Source organism: Haliotis cracherodii, unplaced genomic scaffold (assembly GCF_022045235.1).
Source record: "Haliotis cracherodii isolate W230 unplaced genomic scaffold, xgHalCrac1.p SCAF_1, whole genome shotgun sequence".
NCBI lineage: Eukaryota > Metazoa > Mollusca > Gastropoda > Lepetellida > Haliotidae > Haliotis > Haliotis cracherodii.
This window is the reverse complement of record NW_027266264.1, coordinates 84,735,846-84,762,762: the sequence shown is the minus strand read 5'-3', so window position 1 is coordinate 84,762,762 and position 26,917 is coordinate 84,735,846. Positions and strand designations below refer to the sequence as shown.

Here is a 26,917-nt window from a genome sequence, read left to right as displayed (position 1 = left end):
ACCCTTCACATGTGACACAGCACACAACAAACTGGTGAGGTACCCTTCACATGTGACACGGCACACAACAAACTGGTGAGGTACCCTTCACATATGACACAGCACACAACATGATGGTGAGGTACCCTTCACATGTGAGACAGCACACAACAAACTGGTGAGGTACCCTTCACATGTGACACAGCACACAACAAACTGGTGAGGTACCCTTCACTTGTGACACAGCACACAACATGATGGTGAGGTACCCTTCACATGTGACACAGCACACAACATGAAGGTGAGGTACCCTTCACATGCGACACAGCACACAACATGATGGTGAGGTACCCTTCACATCCGACAGAGCATACAGCATGATGGTGAGGTACCCTTCACATGCGACACAGCACACAACACACAACAAAATGGTGAGGTACTCTTCACATATAACACAGCACACAACACAATGGTGAGGTACCCTTCACATGTGACACAGCACACACCACAATGGTGAGGTACCCTTCACATCTGACAGAGCATACAACATGATGGTGAGGTACCCTTCACATGCGACACAGCACACAACACACAACACAATGGTGAGGTACCGTTCACATGGGACACAACACACAACGTGATGGTGAGGTACCCTTCACATGCGACACAGCACACAACATGATGGTGAGGTACCCTCCACATATGACACAGCACACAACACAATGGTGAGGTACCCTTCACATGCGACACAGCACACAACATGATGGTGAGGTACCCTTCACATGCGACACAGCACACAACATGATGGTGAGGTACCCTTCACATGCGACACAGCACACAACATGATGGTGAGGTACCCTTCACATGGGACACAGCACACAACATGATGGTGAGGTACCCTTCACATGTGACGCTAACACAACATGATGGTGAGGTACCCTTCACATGTGACACAGCACACAACATGATGGTGAGGTACCCTTCACATGCGACACAGCACACAACATGATGGTGAGGTACCCTTCACATGTGACACAGCACACAACACAATGGTGAGGTACCCTTCACATGTGACACAGCACACAACATGATGGTGAGGTACCCTTCACATGTGACACAGCACACAACATGATGGTGAGGTACCCTTCACATGTGACACAGCACACAACATGATGGTGAGGTACCCTTCACATGTGACACAACACACAACATGATGGTGAGGTACCCTTCACATGTGACACAGCACACAACATGATGGTGAGGTACCCTTCACATGTGACACAGCACACAACATGATGGTGAGGTACCCTTCACATGGGACACGGCACACAACATGATGGTAAGAAACCCACTTCAATGAAAGCCACATTTGCCCTGATAAAAAATGATGTTTTCAAATTTGTCATGATTGTTTCTACCAATTTAGAATTCATTGATATTGATAGAAATGAAGAGTCAGGACAGATTTCAATATATCCAATCTAATCTGCTGATAGAGCTGGAGATGGCCCCATGGAGGAATCAGTATTCAGACAATTTGATGACTTGGTGCTGGTGAAAAGTGTAATAGTCTTAAGGTTTACTTTGACTTCGTGTCACTGGAGACTAAAACACATGTTACTCATTCAATTAGTGTGAGTGGACAAGTAATTCACCTTTCATTTTCCTAATTGTTTCTGTGAAAAAGCAATTATCAAGAAAAGCTGCCAGATGCGTGATGTTGGTGAAGGAATCTGGTCTTACTGTGGAGATAATGGACGCAGATATGTCCTAGTTGTTGTGAGTCATGCTACTGGTAGAGCATGGCATGGTGACCCTTTTTGCAAACGCCCGGTGTCTTTACCAATATTCAGTGATCCATTCATGTCATTTTCAGTATTATTTGGCCTTTTTTTGGCAATCTATTTCAGCAGAGAATTGACACTGATTATTCTCTGGTTTTGTCATTTTTAATTTACAGCTGGTTGTTAGGTCTCGAGTCAGACTGTCTGGACCAGACAATCTAGTGATTGATGTCATAAGCATCGATCTGTGCAATCGGGATACGATGACAAGCATCAATATTTGGTATGTAACAAGAATGACATGCATCAATATTTGGTATGTAACAAGAATGACATGCATCAATATTTGGTATGTAACAAGAATGACATGCATCAATATTTGATATGTAACAAGAATGACATGCATCAATATTTGGTTTGTAACAAGAATGACATGCATCAATATTTGGTATGTCACAAGAATGACATGCATCAATATTTGGTATGTAACAAGAATGACATGCATCAATATTTGTCATGTAACAAGAATGACATGCATCAATATTTGGTATGTAACAAGAACGACATGCATCAATATTTGGTATGTAACAAGAAACTGAGCAGTGGAGCTTCTCTTGTAGGCTAAGTTTTTTTTTAAGTTGGATTTTTGTTCCCAGGAACCTGTATAAAAACTTGTTTTGAATCATGTGAACTGCAGATCCCATGGCTGTATTTGAAGCCAACATTTTCTATATCATCAGAGCAGGTTCCAGTCAAATACAGAAAGATTTTGCCAGATGTTGTAATAATAATAATAATAATAATAATAATAATAATAATAAAGGATTGCATTGTGTGTTGTTTAACGCCATACTCAGCAATATTCCAGCTATGTGACGGAGGTCTGTAAATAATCGCGTCAGGACCAGACAATCCGGTGATTGACATCATGAGCATCAATCCATGCAATGGGGATACGATGACATGCATCAACCAAGTCAGGGAGCCTTACCATCCGATCCCGTTCGTCGCCTCTTACGACAATCATTGTCCCCTATTATGGCAGGCTGATAATCTGGATTTTCTTAACTTTGTCAGGCTTATGTCCCCAAAGGAACTGGGAGGTTTTCTTTTGAAATGGTTTTAGCATAGCCTCAAGTGTGTCAGATAATGTTAAAAATAAAACATTTAATTTGGGAAGTATCTGGTATTAGAGATCTTAAAACCGGTATAGTCCGGATTTCTAAGATTTTTAGCTGACCAAATTGTCATTAAAGTCTCACATTTACGCAGTTTATCATAATAGTTTTGGTCAATCATTTTGCCCAGATCAGTATTAAATTTTATGCCAAGTAGTTCAAAAGACCCTTGATTCCAGATGAGATTCCATTGTGGGCTTAGTTTTATTTTAGATCTTATTATCCGAGGCTACACTTATTAATCTTGTTCACATCTAAGCCTGAGAATTAGGCATAGAGTGGAAGTACCTGCATGACAGAAAACAATCATGTTTCTGTACCATGGAGATGCTTCTACTGTCGGCAGCAGATTGCGAGAGCAAGTAATCAATGTTGCCTGCGTTTAGTCCCTTTATGTTTCTATTGTTTCTTTTAAGGGTTGCCAAGATTTCTGCACAGAATAAAAATATAGAAGGTGTCTCTCGATATATTGAAACACTATGAGCCAAACCCGTTGACTTCTACACAGGATTATATACCATTATAAACGGTTCTAATTCAATTTCTGATCAAATCTCCAAACCCAAAATGTTTTAAGTTTCTTAAATCAATACCCAGTCTACAGTATCAAAAGCTTTCCCAAACTCTCCCATTAATAATAAACCTGGAGATTGAAAATGTTCTGTATATTCTATGCAATCATCTATTAAATGAGTTATTTTGGCAAAACATCTTCCCAACATTGATCCCTGTTTATAAGTGCACCTAACACAGTCTTGATTCTGTTTGCGATAGTCATGGAAGCAATCTTATAAAATATTGATAACACGGAAATTGACTGCCATTTTTTTAGAACCTGTTTTCATTTTTTGCCCTGAGGGATGCAGGTAATTAACCCTTTTAGCTGTGATAGTGATAAAAATCCACGTATATATGAAATATTTTATGACCTTATTAAAAAAAATTCTGTGTCGTACCAAAAGAATTTGACAAATTCTGTTGTAAACCTATCTTGGCCAGAACTCCTTTCGTTCTTTGGCTTTTTAACAACAGCTAAAAATTTATTTTGTTATAATTTATTACATGTTATTTTCATAAGTTTGGAATGGTGCATTTTCCCAGAAGTGTATCCAAATCTGGTTTGCTGACATTGTGTTTGGAATATGATTTCTGATAGTAACACTTCAGCTGTGACTATTGGTAACACTTCAGCTGTGTCTATTGGTAACACTTCAGCTGTGTCTTTTGGTAACACTTCAGCTGTGTCTATTGGTAACACTTCAGCTGTGTCTATTGGTAACACTTCAGCTGTGTCTATTGGTAACACTTCAGCTGTGTCTATTGGTAACACTTCAGCTGTGTCTATTGGTGTCCATAGATTAATTAGATCTATTTGGATCTTGTTCTCTTTTCTCTCATATTGAATATTGTTTCCCGAAGTAAGTGGTCATCAATACGATGTTTGACTATGGTGTCGTTATTGTTAACTTTAAGCTGTTCTACAGTATCTTTTTTCGCATTATTAATAAGGTAAACATATTCTTTATCTCTCACAGGGAATTGTTAAATTTCCCATAACCTTTACCACATTGTTAATCTGTTATTTTGATTGTGATTATTGTTGGAGAATGGTCTGAGATTCAAAATTTCGTTCAATTCTGTTTTTTACAAGAGGGTGTATGATTTTATGAGAGACTTGGAAGTAATCACAACAACCTTGCTTAAGAGGATGTAGATACCATTTTGTGGTTAGAATGATCACAAGTACAACCATTATATAGAGTTTATTGTGTACAGTGCTGAGTCTGGTGAGTCGGACATCATGTAAAACGTTTGATATTACTTATAAACCTATTCATTGGGATCGCTATTAAGTAAGAGACTTCTTTCTATAGGCATTAAAACCTATTGTGAGGTTTTACTTTCCAGTCGAGTTTTATCTCATAAACAGGGACGTTGTAAAGTCCCTGGTATTTTATATAATATCCCAGGGATTTTAGATAATGTCCTCGGTATTTTATTAATATAACTTCTGTTCAGATTGTAACATGTAATGAAATGTAAAATCAAATGACAAATGTTTTCTTCATATTCCCGAGGATCGAACTCGCAACCTTCATATCTGTAGCCCAGTGAGTGTACCACGAGGCTACAGAGGTGTTGATAAGCCTCACTGGTTTTTAGAATGTCCTTTTCCAGATCCATACGTCAGCAACAGATATTTTACACGCGTTTCCTAAGGTTCATGGAAAGTATGTTCGAAACATAAAAATGTTGATAAATGTTGTTTTAAGTTTCTTTTTTCGGTTTATAAGTATGGAAAAACACTTTCCCTCGGTTTTGGTAGACAGAGCATGCCGTGGGGGTCGGGAAAAACTGTGGGGGCTTTTTCCATCTCCCCAGGGCATGCTCTGTCTACCAAAACCTCGTGAGCGTGTTTTCTCCAAAACATAGCAGTTGCCTTGTCAGGCTATATGAATCGGTGACATTACGATTTAATTGCATTAACAACTGCGTAGAGAGTAGATAAATACCTGAAACATTATTTAAACACCTGGATCAGAAAAACAGAATAATATTTCTGAGATCGAAAAAAATTAAATTCATTATGAAATCTAATAACATCAGTTAATATTTGGTTAAAATGACCCCCTATGTAAGACCTATGACTTCCTGTAGTACAGCTTAGGAGTCATAATGACCGCATGTTTTAAGAGGCTAGGCAAACCCTGCTTGTAGTTGTGTATAATATTTCAATCCCCACTGAGGACTATGCCTGCCCTTACTTGTCTTATTCCCTTTAGGGGGGCGGTCGGGTAGCCTAGTGGTTAAAGCGTTCGCTCGTCATGCCAAAGACCTGGGTTCAAATCCTGACATGGGTACAATGTGTGAAGCCCATTTCTGGTGTCCCCTGCCGTGATATTGCTGGAATATTGCTAAAAGCGGCGTAAAACCAAACTCACTCACTCACTATTCATTTTAGAATTCTGGCGAATCTGTTAGGACCATACACAGTTATTATTGCTAGGTGATAATTGTCTAGAGATAGTTCTACTGTGAGAATGTTTTCGCTTTTATTCGTTATTTTATTTTCCAGCTTACAGTCACAATATTTTGAGAATAGTATCATGCCCCTCCCCCCCCCCCCCTCCTCGAATTACTTGTAACAGAACTAAAGACACATTGTTTGTAACCCTATTCTTCTTGATTGTTTTGTTCCATTACCTGTATGAAATGAACATCTTATAGACAGTATGTATTTATACTCGCTTTTTCTTTAGTTGGTAAACAAATTTCTTGTGCTGTGTATTATTATTCAACACTCTACAATTTGCAATAATATTTTCAATGCATCTTATTCACACATTTTTGATAGTATTGAATTACATTTTGTTTTTTTCACCTTAAGTGGTACATATTTCACATTATGGCCCAGGGTTTTTTTCATCCTCGTGACATTGTTCATATTTTGTTCCTGTTTGCTACATTTGTAATGAACAGTGGGTAGTAGTCAGTGAAGACATACAAGTCCGGAGGCATTTTGCTGTTAGATCAATTGTGTTAAAAATGGGATATATAGCAACATGATTGTGGCGCATATTTCACGGAAATGCATTTCCCTTTCATCACATTGTTTACATTTTGCAATAAAAAATGTGGTGAAGAATCAGCGAAAAAATACAAGACAAAATCAATGCAGCCTTGCCCCCTACAGATGTTACAATCTTCACTCGCGAAGGACATAAACATTCAAATATCTTAGTAATTCAACTAATATTATAAAACCTGGGTTAATTTCATGTCTATTTCCCCTTTGAAGCTAATGTTACAGTCTTCATAATATGTAGATGAAAGTTTGCTTTTGCTTTTAGAAGTCCTCCCCTGACACTGGGAAGAATCTGGTACAAAACGAACACTCACAGTTTGGGTTCCCGTGAATTCACTAAATCCAATACCGTATTCGACGTAATAAGCGCCCCGCTCTAATAAGCACCCATGGCGATATTTGCTAATATATTGGCCAGTGAACAATCCCAATCAGCACCCCTTCCGATTGATAAATGTACACAAGACTTATTTATTCATGTATAATACGCATTCGTGTGTTATATCACCCTTAATTATGGGCAATTAAATTCTTGAAAAATATATCTGTTGTATGTAAACATTTCTGGGGGTTAGCATAAACCACAAAATTTACGATCTTTCAACCCTCTATTTCTAATTTTGAGAGCGCCCTGGGCGCTTATTACGTTGAATACGGTATGTGCGAGTAAATCAAACAACAAGACACACATTATACACATGGAAAGAAATCCGTCATTCTTCCTCATACCCCTCAGCCACGTGTTATGGAGATTTCACAAGCTAACAAAAGTCATATTTAGGAGTCAACTGATTCTTGATAATACGGTTAATTTGTTCAAAAATAGTTCACAATAAAACCTTTGATGTAATAACAATTTCTCAACATTTATCTTACAAAAGGATATTAGATTACTTTATAATGGAATGTGTTTCAGTTCATATGAAGAATTATCTGAAAGTTAATACATGTTATAATTCCACATACAGTAATGTTGACATTTGGACTTAGTCCTACTTTCTCCATGACAGTCACGGATGCTGAGTGTGTTTGGTCTCCCCCTCGGTGCCGACAACCTTTCCTTGTGTTCAGAGCTGGTCCTGGTCCATATTGCTGCCACTTAATGACTTTGGATAGCCCTGTGCTATATAAGTAAGGACAGTTGATCCGACTGTATACTTGAACGACTCCTTGTAGCAACCCACGTGCGTTAAATACGACCTCTCTGCTCGGCATGTACTGAAACATAGCTGCAATGCTCTTACATGCATTTGGGGGGTGTTTACATCTGTAGTCAGGCACTTGTGCACTTTAAAAACATGTTTCCTACCGTCTACTTGTCAAACTTCAAGTCACTGAACAAGAGCCTACGAATAATATGTCCCTGGGTCCTCTAGTGGAGTCTCCGGGATCCCACAGAAGAGATTAGGTTTGCGGTCATGTATGTTCTGGGTGAAATGCTTTTCGAGTTTTCATATGCGCTGCTAGCATCTGTCAAGTCTTCACTTAATTTCACTTTCTCGTCACTATGAACAGTACTGACCTTCATTTTTAAGTTCGAAATTTCTACTCTTACTTCTTGAATTGAATTCTGGAGAACAGTTTTTGTTGTGTTGATAAGTTCAGCCAGGCGATTTCCCCATGCATGCACAACTCCTTCCACGGTTGTTGGAGATCAGGTATCGGGCATGTATAACATGCACAACATGCACAACAAGCTCACAACAAATAATATTTGTTCAACAAATTTACTTTTTAGGAATGTCAGAAATCACCATTGTTATTTCACGTGGAATTTTATCAAGATTATTGATATTTGTCCAAGATTGTTTGGATTACATCTGTGGCTTGGAGACTGCTGTTGAATCCCTTGTATCTCCTAGTCGTGCAAAACCGAAGTTCTTTACCTAAGCATTGAACAGGAAATAATGTGGTTGAATCTTGAAAGGTTTTAGTATTAAAAAGTTCCAATAAATATTGTTTAAAGAAATTAGATAAAATTTTCTGACAAAATTAGCTCCAACCATTGATAAAACAGAAATTGGTATTTTTTGTTCACAACAATAATTTAATTGAAGACACTCTTTGCAGCATAGTAAAAATGCTGATGTGCTGTGCCCAACATTGGCAAGAGGCTGTTCCATCTGCCTCCCTGGCACACAGAACACCAGGGCTCATTGCTGCAGAGTACAAATGCTGACAGAAATGGTGGTGCAATTCAAAAAATAATCTGTCGGTGGTTAATAGATATGACTAATCACAGGACTCAGAAGGACAGAATCCAAGAACTATATTGGATGAATAAGGAACTAGACCATTTTCTTGGTCATCAATAACATTACCAGTTTTGTGTTTAAGCATTTATGGATACTTCGTCTCAGATTAAACAAATTACTTGAAAGTTCTGTGCCTTTTTCTGAATGATTATCGATTGAGTCCTTATTTGAGCTGAAGGTTCGTGCTTAGTGAAAACAGGGGATGATGACATGATTGTATAATCTGTGCAAATAGGTGGCAGATGTGTTTTCAGCCTTGAGAGACCGTTCAGATCAAAAACTGTTATATTTCTGGACTGGAATAGCTTTATTTTATTCTCTAATCATTGCCCGCACATGGGGGCCAATTGTTAATGGGGATTCAAGTGCAGCTCTGGCGCTGATCACTTTCGTTTCACTCTTGTTATTGATCAGCATTGATTCACTGGTCAACATGGTGTAGGTTGTCACCCTCCTTGTACCCATGTTTGTATACATGGCCCACTGTAGGAGGCATTTGTGTACTCCCTTACCTCTGATACTGCTTCAGGCCCCTTCCACAAAGCTAAGATGATCGTAACTCCCATACTTTAACATAGACTTAAGACAATGTGGGTGCTAAGGCCACTTTATGGAAAGGGGCCCTGTCTGCGATCACCCATTTCATATTCATGCTGGAATCTGCCAAGCCTGACCACCCAATCCATTTTGTCATCCAGCATATGTTGCTGGGGACCTGTGATGCAGGTCTCTAATGCTGATGACTTCATTGAAACCCACATGGTTGACAATTAGGGGAGTCTGGAATTTGAACCTATTAACATAGGATCCTGATGCATCTAGGGGACATTACCCTGCAAGTAAGCAGATATGTAAGGGTTGTTGTAATTATTCACCAAGACTGCAGTTTGGCTGAAGCCAAGAAACTGTTTAAGGAGGAACACAAATAAACTGCTGTAAATAATAGCACGTCTATGCAAATGTTGAGGCATGCACGCTCCCAACAGACCAAAAAAACAATATGGTGGACTTTCTTGCCTTGATTAGTTCATTTGGGACCGGACTTCCTGTCCTGTTTTGCAAGTTCCAGGTGCCATATCACATTGATGATTGCAAGTCGCTGGAAGGTAATGACAGCTCTGAAGAATGATGGGAATACGTATTATTTCTTTGTGAGAAATAACTTCAGATCATGCAGAGGTTATTTACAAATCAATTTATTTATCCTCTCAGTTTGGGAGTGTCGACAGTTTCATGGGCTCTGAGTTCAAATGAAACTTACTGTTCCTGAACTGAGACATTGTTCGTGCTCTCCTCATCCCTCTGATGCCTTACTACCATTGCCCGTATTACATATTGCCTTCCAGGCTGTCAATAAATTCAGACAAATTGCTTGGCTGCTGTAAATCATAATGTCTGTATGAACTGATTGCCTTGTTATTCTCTCAACCTCTAAATCTAGACTCTGTTTTTATATCCACTCTCTTCATGACAAACTCCAAGTTTGTTTAATCAGCAGTTCTGCAGTCACATTAACATGAATCACCATGGTTTCAAGGGATTATGACTGCCACTGTGGCTTACATCGGAAGTAATCTGTCTAGAGGCCACTGTGCTAGTTCTTTGACTTACTCGGGTCACGGGTGGCCCAGTTGTCTAAGGAAACGCAATTGAATGTCCAGAAGCCAATGATTGTGGATTCAACTCTCTGTTCACCCTGATTATGATTCTATGGCTGTCAGACCATGCCTGTGGGTTTCACCATGGTGGTAAACATCAGTGATCTGCATGACACTTCAGACTTTCCTACCAAACACACTGCAATATAACTGGAATACTGTTCAAAGCGGTGTTAAACCCAACTCACTCACTCACTCACTCACTCATATGGTTCATGTAGAAGTGAGTGAGTGAGTGAATTCTTTATTGCTACAGGCAGCAATTCAGGGTTAAGTATTCATTTTTGTTTTGACTAGTCTGCAAAAATGTTGCCATTTACCTTATACTTAGAATGTGGAAGTCCACAAGAAAATATCACAAGGACTTTTGTAAATTTTGACTAGTCTGCAAAAATGTTGCCATTTACCTTATACCTAGAATGTGGAAGTCCACAAGAAAATATCACAAGGACTTTTGTAAATTTTGAACTGTGGTGATATTCCAGCTATATCACAATGCCCTGTAAATAATTAGGACACCAGGCTAACAGTGACTGACAGCATGATCCTTGCATCAGGGTGGAACGAAATTAAATCTGCTCAGGTCACTGAGCCTGCCCACCTGACCTTTTGTGAGTCCTTACAGCAAGCAGGAGTTGGTTGGCCCCAGAAGGGGACGAGGTTAGAATAGGTCTTCTTCAGTCTATTGCTTGTCGTACAAGGTGATTAATTGGATCAGGTGGGAAGCAATAACCAGGCTTAGTGATTTTGTCAATAAACAGCCCTCGTGTAAATTGAGTTTTGGGCTGAATTCACTGCCACACTATCTTTTTGAAACCATGTGGTCTCGTTATAGTTCTGGGAATTGTTCTTGATTCATCGATATGTCAAGGATCAATGTTATCATCAAGGCTGTAGAAAGAAAAGATTGATTAAAATGGAACTTGGTACATGTCTTTATTAGGCTGGGGATGAGATCAGTAGACTGCTCAGAAGTTCTTGAAGTGCTTTCAGGTTGAGTGGATACAGACTGATAGACAGTTATGCTGAACGCTCACTCACTCACTCACCCACCCACCCACCCACTCACTCACTCACTCACACTCATCTCTTCAAACAAGTTAGTTTTTTAAAGTAAGATGGTAGGTACTTTCTAAAGTTGTTAATTGACAATATGTTTACCTTAATTTAACTTTGTGCGCTGGCGATGAGGTGCCTCACTCTGGGAGTGTGGGTTTGAATCCCAGATGGAACTTATCCCCCCAAAAGTACTAGAATCTGTACTTTACTAAGAAACTAGTATCCCAAAAATAACATTTGTAACAGTATGTTTACCATTTTATGACCATTAAAACTATTAATACTTTACAACATCAGTGTTTATGATATCATAGATAATTCAAACAATAATAATTAGTAGTCAAGTATCAAAATGCCAAACTCTGCTCCATAGTGTGAGACCCATATCCAGCTCAGGCCCACACCTGATAGTAAGGGTGTGGTTAAGGCTGGAATATTGCTAAAAGCCTTGTAGAACCATACTCACTCACTCACTCACTCACAGTGTAAGGGTAGTCGCCAACAAAAGCATGGACAACATCAGATACAGCAGACACACATAGTGGGTTTTGAATAACGACTTGGAGACTTCTAACATCCCTCCTTCGAAGATCTAGCAATATCGTCTGTGCTGAACAAAAACAGAACAAAAACGTAAGGGATCCTTTTTTGTTTTGGATCATTGAGTTTTAGGTATTTCAGAACAAATACCAATACATGATCCGATTGAATTCATAGTTAGACTTGTTATCAAATATATTTAATGCTAGCCAAGCACTTTTAGACTATAACCTTGGGCAAATAACCGAAAACAACAAAGTGTTCATCACTGGATGTGAAGTTCATATATATTAGGTTTACGAGAGGCATATACATATTATGCAATATAAATCATGTGATACGATCTGTACAGTAAAGTATATTGTGGATCGTGTCATCAGTTTGCGCTGGTGAGTCATCTCCATCTTAATAGACGGTCTATTTTTGCCATCAGTGAGACTACTCCTCCTGTCAGAACTATGCTAGCTGCCAGTCATTATTCCCATCATTTGTTTAAACAGTGTATGACTCGTGAAGATGCGGGGTGGAATAGGTCTTCAGCAAGCCATGCTTGTTGTAAAAGGCGACTATGCTTGTAGTAAGAGGCGAATGGAATCGGGAGGTCAGACTCACTGCATGTCATCGTATCCCAATTGTGTAGATTGAAGCTCATGATGTCAATCACTAGATTGTCTGGTTCAGGCATGATTATTTATAGATTGCTGTCATATAGCTGGAATATTGCTGAGTGCGGCGTTAAACAACAAACAAACAAACATCATTCGAACTGTACTCATGAAGCTTTGATTGTGAATGGTCCAGGATTTTGTGAAAAACGTAAGCATAGCATATTCATATTTAACTAATGTAGTAACCATGTATTTATGCCTGAGTAAATCTGAAAATAAACTGAAGATTTTGGGAAAAATTAATTATGTGTCCATATTTGTATTGAAATAAAATGTACTCCATTTTGTTCCTCTAACAGAATGTCCCCCCAGTTCCGCTTACTGGTGTTTAAGGTCATTTGAATTGACCACTGTAAAATACTGGAATGTGGCTTCACTCACTCTATCAAGAAAATATTTCCAGGGGTCAATGTGTTGTCCTGATGTGGCAGGGATATTGTTGACTGTGACCAAAGCTTATTTTACTTACACACTCAAAAACACCAGTATGTCATTGCCTAAAGTTCAAAGTGGTGACTATAAGCTGATATATCCTCCCTGAAGAACAACACACTCATGACTTGCCACAAATAAATGACACCGTGGTGTTGAGACTGTCGGTGGAAGAGGTCTTGACATGCCTATAGGCGGGAATCACAGGGGGTAGGCATGAAGGAGTAGGTTGCAACAGATCTCTGCACTGCAGTCTATACTGGTACACAGAAGGCATCCGAGAGTGAGACAATTGATCACTGAATGGCTGTAAGGATATCTTGTGTATCACACTCATCAGGTTCATGGTGATTTCACTTTTCACTGCAAAGAATGGAAGACTGTGTCAGACATACATTTACTGTAAAAAGGTGGAGCTGTGTCAGACATCCCTTTACTGTAAATAGGTGGAGCTGTGTCAGACATACATTTCCTGTAAATAGGTGGAACTGTGTCAGACATACATTTGCTGTAAATAGGTGGAGCTGTGTCAGACATACATTTGCTGTAAATAGATGGAGCTGTGTCAGACATACATTTACTGTAAATAGGTCAAGCTGTGTCAGACATACATTTGCTGCAAATAGGTGGATCTGTGTCAGACATACATTTACTGTAAATAGGTGGAGCTGTGTCAGACATACATTTCCTGTAAATAGGTGAGGCTGTGTCAGACATACATTTACTGTAAATAGGTGGGGCTGTGCCAGACATACCTTTACTGTAAATAGGTGGGGCTGTGTCAGACATACCTTTACTGTAAATAGGTGGAGCTGTGTCAGACATCCCTTTACTGTAAATAGGTGGAGCTTTGCCAGACATCCCTTTACTCTAAATAGGTGGAGCTGTGCCAGACATCCCTTTACTGTAAATAGGTGGAGCTGTGTCAGACATACCTTTACTGTAAATAGGTGGAGCTGTGCCAGACATACCTTTACTGTAAATAGGTGGGGCTGTGTCAGACATCCCTTAACTGTAAATAGGTGGGGCTGTGTCAGACATACCTTTATTGTAGATAGATGGGGCTGTGCCAGACATGCCTTTACTGTAAATAGGTGGGGCTGTGTCAGACATCCCTTTACTGTAGATAGGTGGGGCTGTGTCAGACATACCTTTACTGTAAATGATCTGAGAATGTGTCAGGGTTGGCTACAAGTCGGGACAGCTGGGAAATCCCTGTGTGACAGTGGCGATCAGTTGTTCTAGGCTAGGAATGAGGCAAATTACATTAGACATATTTTTAGAAATTAACATTTAGAGCAGATGAGCATGCCCTTCTGTGATGGAATGGTGGCGTCTCTCGAAATTGCAATCTTGAAAGTAGTTTCAGTCCACTTCCGGCAAATTAATTTTGAGATTATGACGTGGACACATTAAGCTCTATGGAGGCCAAATAGATTTCCTCGTATTCCTAGTTGTAAAAAATGATAATTTTTTTGTCAAAAGATAACTGAAGACTATGATATTAGGAAGCAATTGTTATTTCTTTGGCAACAATTTACATTTTAAGTCACCTCATTCTTTCTGCTCAAGAAGAGCTTCTGAAGGCACTGACCCCTCCCCAGGCTTCAGCAGTCAGTGTTGCTTCATTTGATGAATACATGCATGTCATATCAACACAGGGAGGACTCTTCCAAGACCTTGTTTCAGGAAAATCCAGTTGGTTTTAATGAAATTTAGGTGTGTGACAGCCAGAGCATTGATGGGTTTAGAGGCCATCATTCATCCCTACAGTATATTCCGCCTGTATGTTAAGCATGGATGTTATGCTGGTGTTTAACGTGTTATATTCCCTCAAGACAGGAGACGTCTTCTCAGCGAAACAGATCATGTCTCTATATCTAGTCTTGCTTTTCTTATGACATTGATTTTAGCTACTGCCTTCATTCGACATTTCATCTAATTGATTTTACAGTTTTTCCTACATTGAAGCCAAATTGAAAATGGCAATTTCCCTTCACTTTCGTTTTTAAAAACTGAATTTGATGAATGTATTAAGGTATTAGATTACCGATGGTGAATGAGAGATAAATGTAATTACAGATAAATTTATTTGTCAACTCTTGGCTGTTTACGGTGTAGGTGAAATTGTATTACAGCAACTGAAATGAAGAGGCCGCCAATGGGCCACACATTCTCGGGTACAGTATATGTACTGGGTTGAGTCTGGCTGATACTATAGACTATACACACCTTTAGCCTCAAGACTGTCTCCATAGATGAAGCACCATCTTCCCGAGGCAAGAGAGTTAACTGACTTTAAAAGTCCAGTTTCCACCCTTGCCGAACTAGGCTGGAGTTCCTGGGCTCGATCGTAGCGCCACCAGTGGCTATTATGAGTTATGTCCTTTCTATGCCTCTCCTATTGACCAATCAGATTCAACCTCTCGTATCACATGCATTTGCTTCAAACAAAACGGTGGCAACCAGTCAAGATGATCTGATCGATAATCAAGATTGTGGTAAAACGAGTCTTACATCGCGAAGTGCATCAAATCACTTGAGCACTTAGTTTAAAAACATGAAAAGATTTAGAAAATATCTGTTGACAACGGGGTAGCGGTGCACATGCTTTGCAAATCCTGCAGTCAACCAAAATCTGCATGACACTTTGTGAACCGGATTTAGATTTCGGTGCGCGATTTTGATTGGACTATGCATAGACTCGTTAGTCCAGCCAAATTGTAACTCCATACACCTAGGACCGCCTCCGTGGTCTTGTGGTAGAGCGTCCGCCCGGAGAGCGGAAGGTCCAGGGTTCGATCCCGGGCCACGTCATACAAAAAGACGTTAAACGATTGTACTTGTTGTTACCCTGTCTGGCGCTCGGCATTAAGGGGCTAAAACAAGGACTGGTCGGCTCGGAGTCAGTACACTGTGTCTGAGTGGGGTATTCATGTTAAACTGCGGCATGGTATCTCAGTGAGCTAGCACTATAAATCGGCATCAGTCCGGACTAGTACAAGCAGCCACACACACACATACACGTGCATGCATGTCGCTATATAAGTGCAATAATCTTGGACACGACGTTAAACCCAATTTCACCTCACCTCACCATACACCTAGTTCGGCAAGGGTGGAAACTGGACTTTTATAGTCAGTTAACTCTCTTGCCTCGGGGAGATGATGAAGCACCTGCGTGGAGAGTGGAGAGACGGTCTGATCACTTGTACCCATTATACCAACAGGCAGTAAAAGATGGTACTTGCTGCTACCCTGCCTGATGCTCAGCACTTAGGGGCGATAACAAGGACTGGCCGGCTTGGTATCTGTACGATCGGTCTGAGTAGGGTGTCTATGTTACATTGGAGCTGCACTATAAAACCATCCTGAACTGGACTAGTACAAGCAGCCACACACACATGTGCATGCACATCACTATATGAGTGAAATAATCTTGAATACAATGTCCCATTTCACCTCACCTTTTGCCTCAAACACAGCACTGTGGTGACTTGATATGACCCAGGGGCACATATGAGTTTTATGAACCCCATCATGTTCCCTCATAGGTAATAAATAATCATAATTTAAATATTTACTGTTAAAAATACTCTTGGTTTGCAAATAGGACATCTTGCTTGGATACCAGCCATCATGTTTACAATACTTGTGTGTGATGACTGACGCATGGCATCCTTGCAGCCTTATTTAAAATTGTCAGTGTTGCCAATTCGTCACCTGCACTGAGCTACAGGGCCTTGCAGTCCCGTCTTCAGCTCTGAATATGTATGTCAACTTTCGTGATTTCAGGTCATTGCTGACATTGTGAAGATCTGGGTTAGAATTAGTCTTCAGCAACCCATGCTTGTTGTAAGAGACGACAAAAGGGATCTGGTTAATGCATGACGACATCATATCCCAATTGCTTGGATTGATGTTCATGATATCAATCACTGAATTGTCTGGCCCAGATTTGATTTTTTGCATACTGCCATCATAGAGCTTGAATATTGCTGAGTGCAGCATTAAACAAAAAACAAACAAACAGAATCAGGACTTTGCTCTTTTGCTTGCATTAAATCAATAGTGATGATAAATTTGACCATTTAACTACTCACATATACAGTTTAGGATGCCAAGGAACAAGAAACGATTTCCTATTATCATAAAGAAAGAAAAGAGACATTATTTGAATACCTGTTTTAAAACCTACCTTCACTTGAGTCATCAAAGAAATATCATTTTCTTATTCTAAAATGTTGTATTAATCTGCTTCACGCAAACAGTCTCGACAATGATGTGGACATTATGCTGTATGATGGAAGGAAAGTAGTATCTTATAACTGCAAGTGGGTCATTATTGTCACCTCACTTACTGTAAAGGAGATGTGAAATATAGATATAAGTCTTCATGAGATCCTGTCTGTCCCCTGAGAAGGTGTTATATACATTATGTCCTCCCACAGGACTCATCATCTGTGAAATGTTGTCTCATTTTGAACTTTTGTTTCCAACTATTGACACAATACCACTCTGCAGTGTGGAGGTTTTCCTCATAGACATGATCATGTTTCATACTCCTAGTGCTTTACCTGTAACACTTACATTATTGCCACATTATTGACTCGTCTCTTCGTCATCCATTATTCTCAAGTGAGGAGTGCTCAAAGCTGTAAAGACAGAAGTTTAAAGCCCCACATTGGTACAAATCCAGGTTCTACATCCATGTTAAGTTCAATGCAATATTGCTAAAAGCATGTAAAACCAATCTTGTTCTATCGATCATTTCAGTCTGATAGACACAACGCTGAGATTGTTCAGGTCCCATGACCAATTCAGTATATATGTGAGCTCATGTCCTGCATTTACATCTGTCTGTCCCTGTGTCTCACCTGTCTGTCCTGTCTGTCCTGTCTGCGCTTCTGTCTGTTCCTCTGTTTGTCCTTCTGTCTGTCCTTCTGTCTGTTCCTCTGTCTGTCTCTTTGTCTGTCCCTCTGCCCTTCTGTTTGTCCCTCTGTTTGTCCCTCTGTCCTTTTGTCTGTCTTCTGTCTGTCCCTCTGTTTGTCCTTCTGTCTGTCCCTTTGTTTGTCCTTCTGTCTGTCCTGTCTGTCTGCCCCTCTGTCTGTCCTTCTGTCTGTCCTTCTGTCTGCCCCTGTCTGTCTTCTGACTGTGCCTCTGTCTGTCCTGTCTCTCTGCCCCTGTCTGTCCTTCTGTCTGTCCCTTTGTTTGTCCTGTCTGTCCTGTCTGTCTGTCCTTCTGTCTGCCCCTGTCTGTCCTTCTATCTGCACCTGTCCTTCTGTCTGTCCTTCAGTCTGCCCCTGTCTGTCCTTCTGTCTGTCCCTTTGTTTGTCCCTTCTGTCTGTGCCTCTGTCTGTCCTGTTTGTCTGCCCCTCTGTCTGTCCTTCTGTCTGTCTTTCTGTCTGTCCTGTCTGTCTGTCTGCCCCTGTCTTCCTCCTGTCTGTCCTTCTGTCTGTGCCTCTGCCTGTCCTTCTGTTTGTCTTTCTGTCTTTTCCTCTTTCTTTCCCTCTGTCTGCCCTTCTGTCTGTCCCTCTTTCTGTCCCTCTGTCCTGTCTGTCCCTCTGTCAGTCCTTCTGTCTGTCCCTCTGTCTGCCCCTCTGTTGGCCCCTCTGTTGGCCCCTCTGTCTGTAAGCTATCCACTATATCTTCTTTCCAATCTCTCCAAGCATAACCTTCATTGAAAAATAAATTCTACCTTCCTTGATGAACAGCCAGTCAAATATACACATAGCAGTATGTGCCACAAACTAGACTTGCTGAACCTGTCACTTGACATTTTCAGTAGATCTTAGTGTTAATGTATGGACTTTTATTTGCATTGCTCACTGGACTGAATGAAATTTTACTAGACTCGGGCTATGGACTAGTGGCTAAGGCCACAGACAGAGATATACTTATTAATTGATAGAAAATATGCAGACACCCCACTTTCAAACTACAAAAGAGTTCAACAAAACCAGGATTCATGACTAATGATGAATAAATAATAATCACATCCAAGATTTTGTCAGTGTGTTTTGAGACAAAAAAAAAGCTATTTGAGTATGTCTTCACTGTCCTTGATTTAGACACTGAAGTGTAGGTGGTTATCTGGTTCTAGGAAGGAGAAATATGATTGCAGTGACTTTCTGATGAGGCACAGGTTATTACCTGACATAGCAAGAAATGCAGAAAAGTGCAGATATCTAACTTGCGTGCTCTAATCATAGATATTCTATTGGCTGATGAGAAGTTAAGTGATGACATCTGTCGAGAGAAAATGCTCAAAGAATCCGATTCCCCCCCCCAAAGTTTTTGCATCATTTTCACAAAGTTGACTGCAATATTGTCGGCATTCATATTCTGAAGAATAAGTAATTAGTTTGATGTGACCTTATAAAAGAAGTCTTGTATTCATATTGTTCAACTAAGTTTTGAGATCTATGAGATCTTGTTGATGATTTTTGCCTTTGGCCCTGTTCATGTAACGCTGAGAGTGTAGGTGGATCTGCAGGGAATAATCGTCACACTCCTGCAGAGATGACGACATTGCTGAGAGACATCAGTCACTCCGGAATCAATATGGATGGAGAGACTCTCTGTTGTAACCTGACCCATGACAAAGTGTAGGTCTGTCATTGCTCAATAGTCACTCTGTGACCTCCCACACAAACCCCTGCAGGACTACACACACACTTTCTTCTCACACCAGTCCATCGCCATCGCCAGCTAGAGTATTCACTCTTTCAGAAATCAATTGTACCGATGCTAACCGTATTTCTCCAATGCCGGTGAAGTCAGACAGCGGTGCTGCTTGTAACATGGTTGTTTCCCATTACGGCGTGTGTCGCAGCGTGTCACAACTCTGTGACCAAGTTATACAATGACGAGGGGGGATCGTGTTAGGCCGGACTCCAACTGGTTGAGGTCTCCAGGGCTTTGGACTGGGACGGGCAGAATAAGTTGTATCTGCGGGTGATGCAGATGTAAGGTGATGATGATGGTGTTGACTGTTGACACAGTTCATTCGTGTTCCTGGATTACCGTTGCGGTGGTAGTTGCGGCCATGTCCAAGGTGGTTCTGCAGGAGATTTGTGCCACCCCTGCTTGTTTCATGGTTGACTACCCACCTGGGGTAAGTTCCTCGCAAGGCTGTAATGGAAGAATCTTGAGGATCTATTGATTCTACTTCCAGGATCAAAGATTCAAGTGATTTCTCCAACTTAAACCATGTTATGGTTGAGCTATGATTTTTTAAATTTTGTATTATGATCTATAGTTGTTAGTTTGTTTAAATTTGGTTCAGAATGGCCAGTGAATTCCTGGCTCAGAATCAACAGCATCAATAATAGTGTGATGCCACCGTTAGGGGTAAATTGTTGGAGAGTAATCTTCAACTGTTATGAAAGAGAGTTGAGGTGGTTGGGAAGCCTATAGTGTTCCATTCCCACATAGTTTTGAATGTGTCAAGCATACACTTCGTGGCCTAGAACAGCTTTCGGCGGGAATATTGCTAAAGTAGAATATATCTCATTCACTCAAGTCAAAGCCAAGGCTGACAAGTTACTTGCAGTGAACTTTTGTTGTCGGGAATCAACTCTGCTGGAAACAGCATGAGGACAGTTGCTTGTTTTTTTCAACTTTTTATAGGACATTTATATCATTAAGAAATTCGAAAGCAGTTGTGACATTTTTAATGACAGTCAGTGACCCCGTAAATGATCCAACCTGATACACTCATCCACCTGATACACTCACCCACCTGATACACTCATCCACCTGATACACTCATCCACCTGATACATTCGTCCACATGATACACTCACCTGATACGCTCATCCACCTGATACACTCATCCACCTGATACACTCACCTGATACACTCATCCACCTGATACACTCACCTGATACACTCATCCACCTGATACACTCATCCACCTGATACACTCACCTGATACACTCACCCACCTGACACACTCATCCACCTGATACACTCACCTGATACACTCATCCACCTGATACACTCGTCCACCTGATACACTCACCTGATGCACTCATCCACCTGATACACTCATCCACCTGATACACTCACCTGATACACTCATCCACCTGATACACTCATCCACCTGATACACTCACCTGATGCACTCATCCACCTGATGCACTCATCCACCTGATACACTCATCCACCTGATACACTCATCCACCTGATACACTCGTCCACCTGATGCACTCATCCACCTGATACACTCATCCACCTGATACACTCATCCACCTGATACACTCATCCACCTGATACACTCACCTGATACACTCATCCACCTGATACATCCACCTGATACACTCATCCACCTGATACACTCACCCACCTGACACACTCACCCACCTGACACACTCATCCACCTGATACACTCACCCACCTGACACACTCATCCACCTGATACACCCACCTGATACACTCACCCACCTGACACACTCATCCACCTGATACACCCACCTGATGCACTCATCCACCTGATACACTCATCCACCTGATACACTCACCCACCTGACACACTCATCCACCTGACACACTCATCCACCTGATACACTCACCCACCTGACACACTCATCCACCTGATACACCCACCTGATACACTCACCCACCTGACACACTCATCCACCTGATACACTCACCTGATGCACTCATCCACCTGATACACTCATCCACCTGATACACTCACCCACCTGACACACTCACCCACCTGACACACTCATCCACCTGATACACTCATCCACCTGATGCACTCATCCACCTGATACACTCATCCACCTGATACACTCATCCACCTGATACACTCATCCACCTGATACACTCACCCACCTGACACACTCATCCACCTGACACACTCACCCACCTGATTCACTCACACACCTGATACACTCTACCACCTGATACACTCATCCACCTGATACACTCATCCACCTGATACACTCATCCACCTGATACACTCACCCACCTGATACACTCATCCACCTGATACACTCATCCACCTGATACACTCATCCACCTGATACACTCACCCACCTGATACACTCATCCACCTGATACACTCATCCACCTGATACACTTATCCACCTGATACACTCGTCCACCTGATACACTCGTCCACCTGATACACTCATCCACCTGATACACTCACCTGATGCACTCACCTGATACACTCATCCACCTGATCCACTCACCTGACACACTCACCTGATACACTCACCCGATACACTCACCTGATACACTCACCTGATACACTCACCTGATACACTCACCTGACACACTCACCTGATACACTCACCTGATCCACCCACCTGATACACCCACCTGATACACTCATCCACCTGATACACCCACCCGATACACTCACCTGATACACTCACCTGATACACTCACCTGATACACTCACCTGACACACTCACCTGATACACTCACCTGATCCACCCACCTGATACACCCACCTGATACACTCATCCACCTGATACACCCACCTGATACACTCACCTGATACACCCACCCGATACACTCATCCACCTGATCCACTCACCTGACACACTCACCTGATACACTCACCTGACACACTCACCCGATACACTCACCTGATACACCCACCTGATACACTCATCCACCTGATACACCCACCTGATACACTCACCTGATACATCCACCTGATCCACCCACCTGATACACTCACCTGATACACTCATCCACCTGATACACTCATCCACCTGATACACTCATCCACCTGATACACTCATCCACCTGATACATCCACCTGATACACTCATCCACCTGATACACTCATCCACCTGATACACTCATCCACCTGATACACTCACCTGATACACTCATCCACCTGATACATCCACCTGATACACTCATCCACCTGATACACTCATCCACCTGATACTCTCTACCACCTGATACACTCATCCACCTGATACACTCATCCACCTGATACACTCATCCACCTGATACACTCATCCACCTGATACACTCTACCACCTGATACACTCATCCACCTGATACACTCATCCACCTGATACACTCATCCACCTGATACACTCACCTGATACACTCACCCACCTGATACACTCATCCACCTGATACACTCACCCACCTGATACACTCATCCATCTGATACACTCATCCACCTGATACACTCACCCACCTGACACACTCATCCACCTGATACACTCATCCACCTGATACACTCATCCATCTGATACACTCATCCACCTGATACATCCACCTGATACACTCATCCACCTGATATACTCATCCACCTGATATACTCATCCACCTGATACACTCATCCACCTGATACACTCATCCACCTGATACACTCATCCACCTGACACACTCATCCACCTGATACACTCATCCACCTGATACACTCATCCACCTGATACATCCACCTGATACACTCATCCACCTGATACACTCATCCACCTGATACTCTCTACCACCTGATACACTCATCCACCTGATACACTCATCCACCTGATACACTCATCCACCTGATACACTCATCCACCTGATACACTCATCCACCTGATACACTCTACCACCTGATACACTCATCCACCTGACACACTCATCCACCTGATACATCCACCTGATACACTCATCCACCTAATACACTCATCCACCTGATACATCCACCTGATACACTCATCCACCTGATACACCCATCCACCTGATACATCCACCTGATACACTCATCCACCTGATACACTCATCCACCTGATACATCCACCTGATACACTCATCCACCTGATACACTCATCCACCTGACACACTCATCCACCTGACACACTCATCCACCTGATACATCCACCTGATACACTCATCCACCTGATACACTCATCCACCTGATACATCCACCTGATACACTCATCCACTTGATACACCCATCCACCTGATACATCCACCTGATACACTCATCCACCTGATACACTCATCCACCTGATACACTCACCCACCTGACACACTCACCCACCTGATACACTCATCCACCTGATACACTCATCCATCTGATACACTCCTCCACCTGATACATCCACCTGATACACTCATCCACCTGATACACTCATCCACCTGATACACTCATCCACCTGACACACTCATCCACCTGACACACTCATCCACCTGATACATCCACCTGATACTCTCATCCACCTGATACACTCATCCACCTGATACACTCATCCACCTGATACACTCATCCACCTGACACACTCATCCACCTGACACACTCATCCACCTGATACACTCATCCACCTGACACACTCATCCACCTGATACATCCACCTGATACACTCATCCACCTGATACACTCATCCACCTGACACACTCATCCATCTGATACATCCACCTGACACACTCATCCACCTGATACATCCACCTGACACACTCATCCACCTGATACATCCACCTGACACACTCATCCACCTGATACATCCACCTGATACACTCATCCATCTGATACACTCATCCACCTGATACACTCACCCACCTGACACACTCATCCACCTGATACACTCATCCATCTGATACACTCCTCCACCTGATACATCCACCTGACACACTCATCCACCTGATACATCCACCTGATACACTCATCCATCTGATACACTCATCCACCTGATACATCCACCTGATACACTCATCCACTTGATACACCCATCCACCTGATACATCCACCTGATACACTCATCCACCTGATACACTCATCCACCTGATACACTCACCCACCTGACACACTCACCCACCTGATACACTCATCCACCTGATACACTCATCCATCTGATACACTCCTCCACCTGATACATCCACCTGATACACTCATCCACCTGATACACTCATCCACCTGATACACTCATCCACCTGACACACTCATCCACCTGACACACTCATCCACCTGATACATCCACCTGATACTCTCATCCACCTGATACACTCATCCACCTGATACACTCATCCACCTGATACACTCATCCACCTGACACACTCATCCACCTGACACACTCATCCACCTGATACACTCACCCACCTGACACACTCATCCACCTGATACATCCACCTGATACACTCATCCACCTGATACACTCATCCACCTGACACACTCATCCATCTGATACATCCACCTGACACACTCATCCACCTGATACATCCACCTGACACACTCATCCACCTGATACATCCACCTGACACACTCATCCACCTGATACATCCACCTGATACACTCATCCATCTGATACACTCATCCACCTGATACACTCACCTACCTGACACACTCATCCACCTGATACACTCATCCATCTGATACACTCCTCCACCTGATACATCCACCTGACACACTCATCCACCTGATACATCCACCTGATACACTCATCCATCTGATACACTCATCCACCTGATACACTCACCCACCTGACACACTCATCCACCTGATACACTCATCCACCTGATACACTCATCCATCTGATACACTCCTCCACCTGATACATCCACCTGATACACTCATCCACCTGATACACTCATCCACCTGATACACTCATCCACCTGACACACTCATCCACCTGACACACTCATCCACCTGACACACTCATCCACCTGATACATCCACCTGATACTCTCATCCACCTGATACACTCATCCACCTGATACACTCATCCACCTGATACACTCATCCACCTGATACACTCATCCACCTGACACACTCATCCACCTGATACACTCATCCACCTGACACACTCATCCACCTGATACATCCACCTGATACACTCATCCACCTGATACACTCATCCACCTGACACACTCATCCATCTGATACATCCACCTGACACACTCATCCACCTGATACATCCACCTGACACACTCATCCACCTGATACATCCACCTGACACACTCATCCACCTGATACATCCACCTGACACACTCATCCACCTGATACATCCACCTGATACACTCATCCACCTGATACACTCATCCACCTGATACATCCACCTGACACACTCATCCACCTGACACACTCATCCACCTGATACATCCACCTGATACACTCATCCACCTGACACACTCATCCACCTGATACATCCACCTGATACACTCATCCACCTGATACACTCATCCACCTGATACATCCACCTGATACACTCATCCACTTGATACACCCATCCACCTGATACATCCACCTGATACACTCATCCACCTGATACACTCATCCACCTGATACACTCATCCACCTGATACACTCATCCACCTGATACACTCATCCACCTGATACACTCTACCATCTGATACACTCATCCACCTGATACATCCACCTGATACACTCATCCACCTGATACACTCACCTGATACACTCATCCACCTGATACACTCATCCACCTGATACACTCATCCACCTGATACACTCTACCATCTGATACACTCATCCACCTGATACATCCACCTGATACACTCATCCACCTGATACACTCACCTGATACACTCACCTGATACACTCACCCACCTGACACACTCATCCACCTGATACACTCACCTGATACACTCATCCACCTGATACACTCATCCATCTGATACACTCACCCACCTGATACACTCATCCACCTGATACACTCATCCACCTGATACACTCATCCACCTGATACACTCACCTGATACACTCACCCACCTGACACACTCATCCACCTGATACACTCACCCACCTGATACACTCACCTGATACACTCACCCACCTGATACACTCACCTGATACACTC

At 42.2% G+C, this 26,917-nt stretch overlaps 1 protein-coding gene across 3 annotated transcripts in view; it reads left to right on the top strand.

Moving 5' to 3' along the window:
- LOC139470041 (myogenesis-regulating glycosidase-like) overlaps nt 1–26,917 on the top strand; it is an 81,348-nt gene that overhangs the window by 40,145 nt on the left and 14,286 nt on the right. Inside the window, exon 1 of one of the 3 annotated variants that reach the window (XM_071252344.1) lies at nt 20,219–20,256. The exons of the other annotated variants lie outside the window; for them this stretch is intronic. Within the exon in view, the coding sequence (XP_071108445.1) occupies nt 20,236–20,256 (21 nt within the window). The 5' untranslated portion in view covers nt 20,219–20,235. Of the gene's footprint in view, nt 1–20,218; nt 20,257–26,917 lie in introns of those variants that run through there. 3 annotated transcript variants of the gene reach the window in all.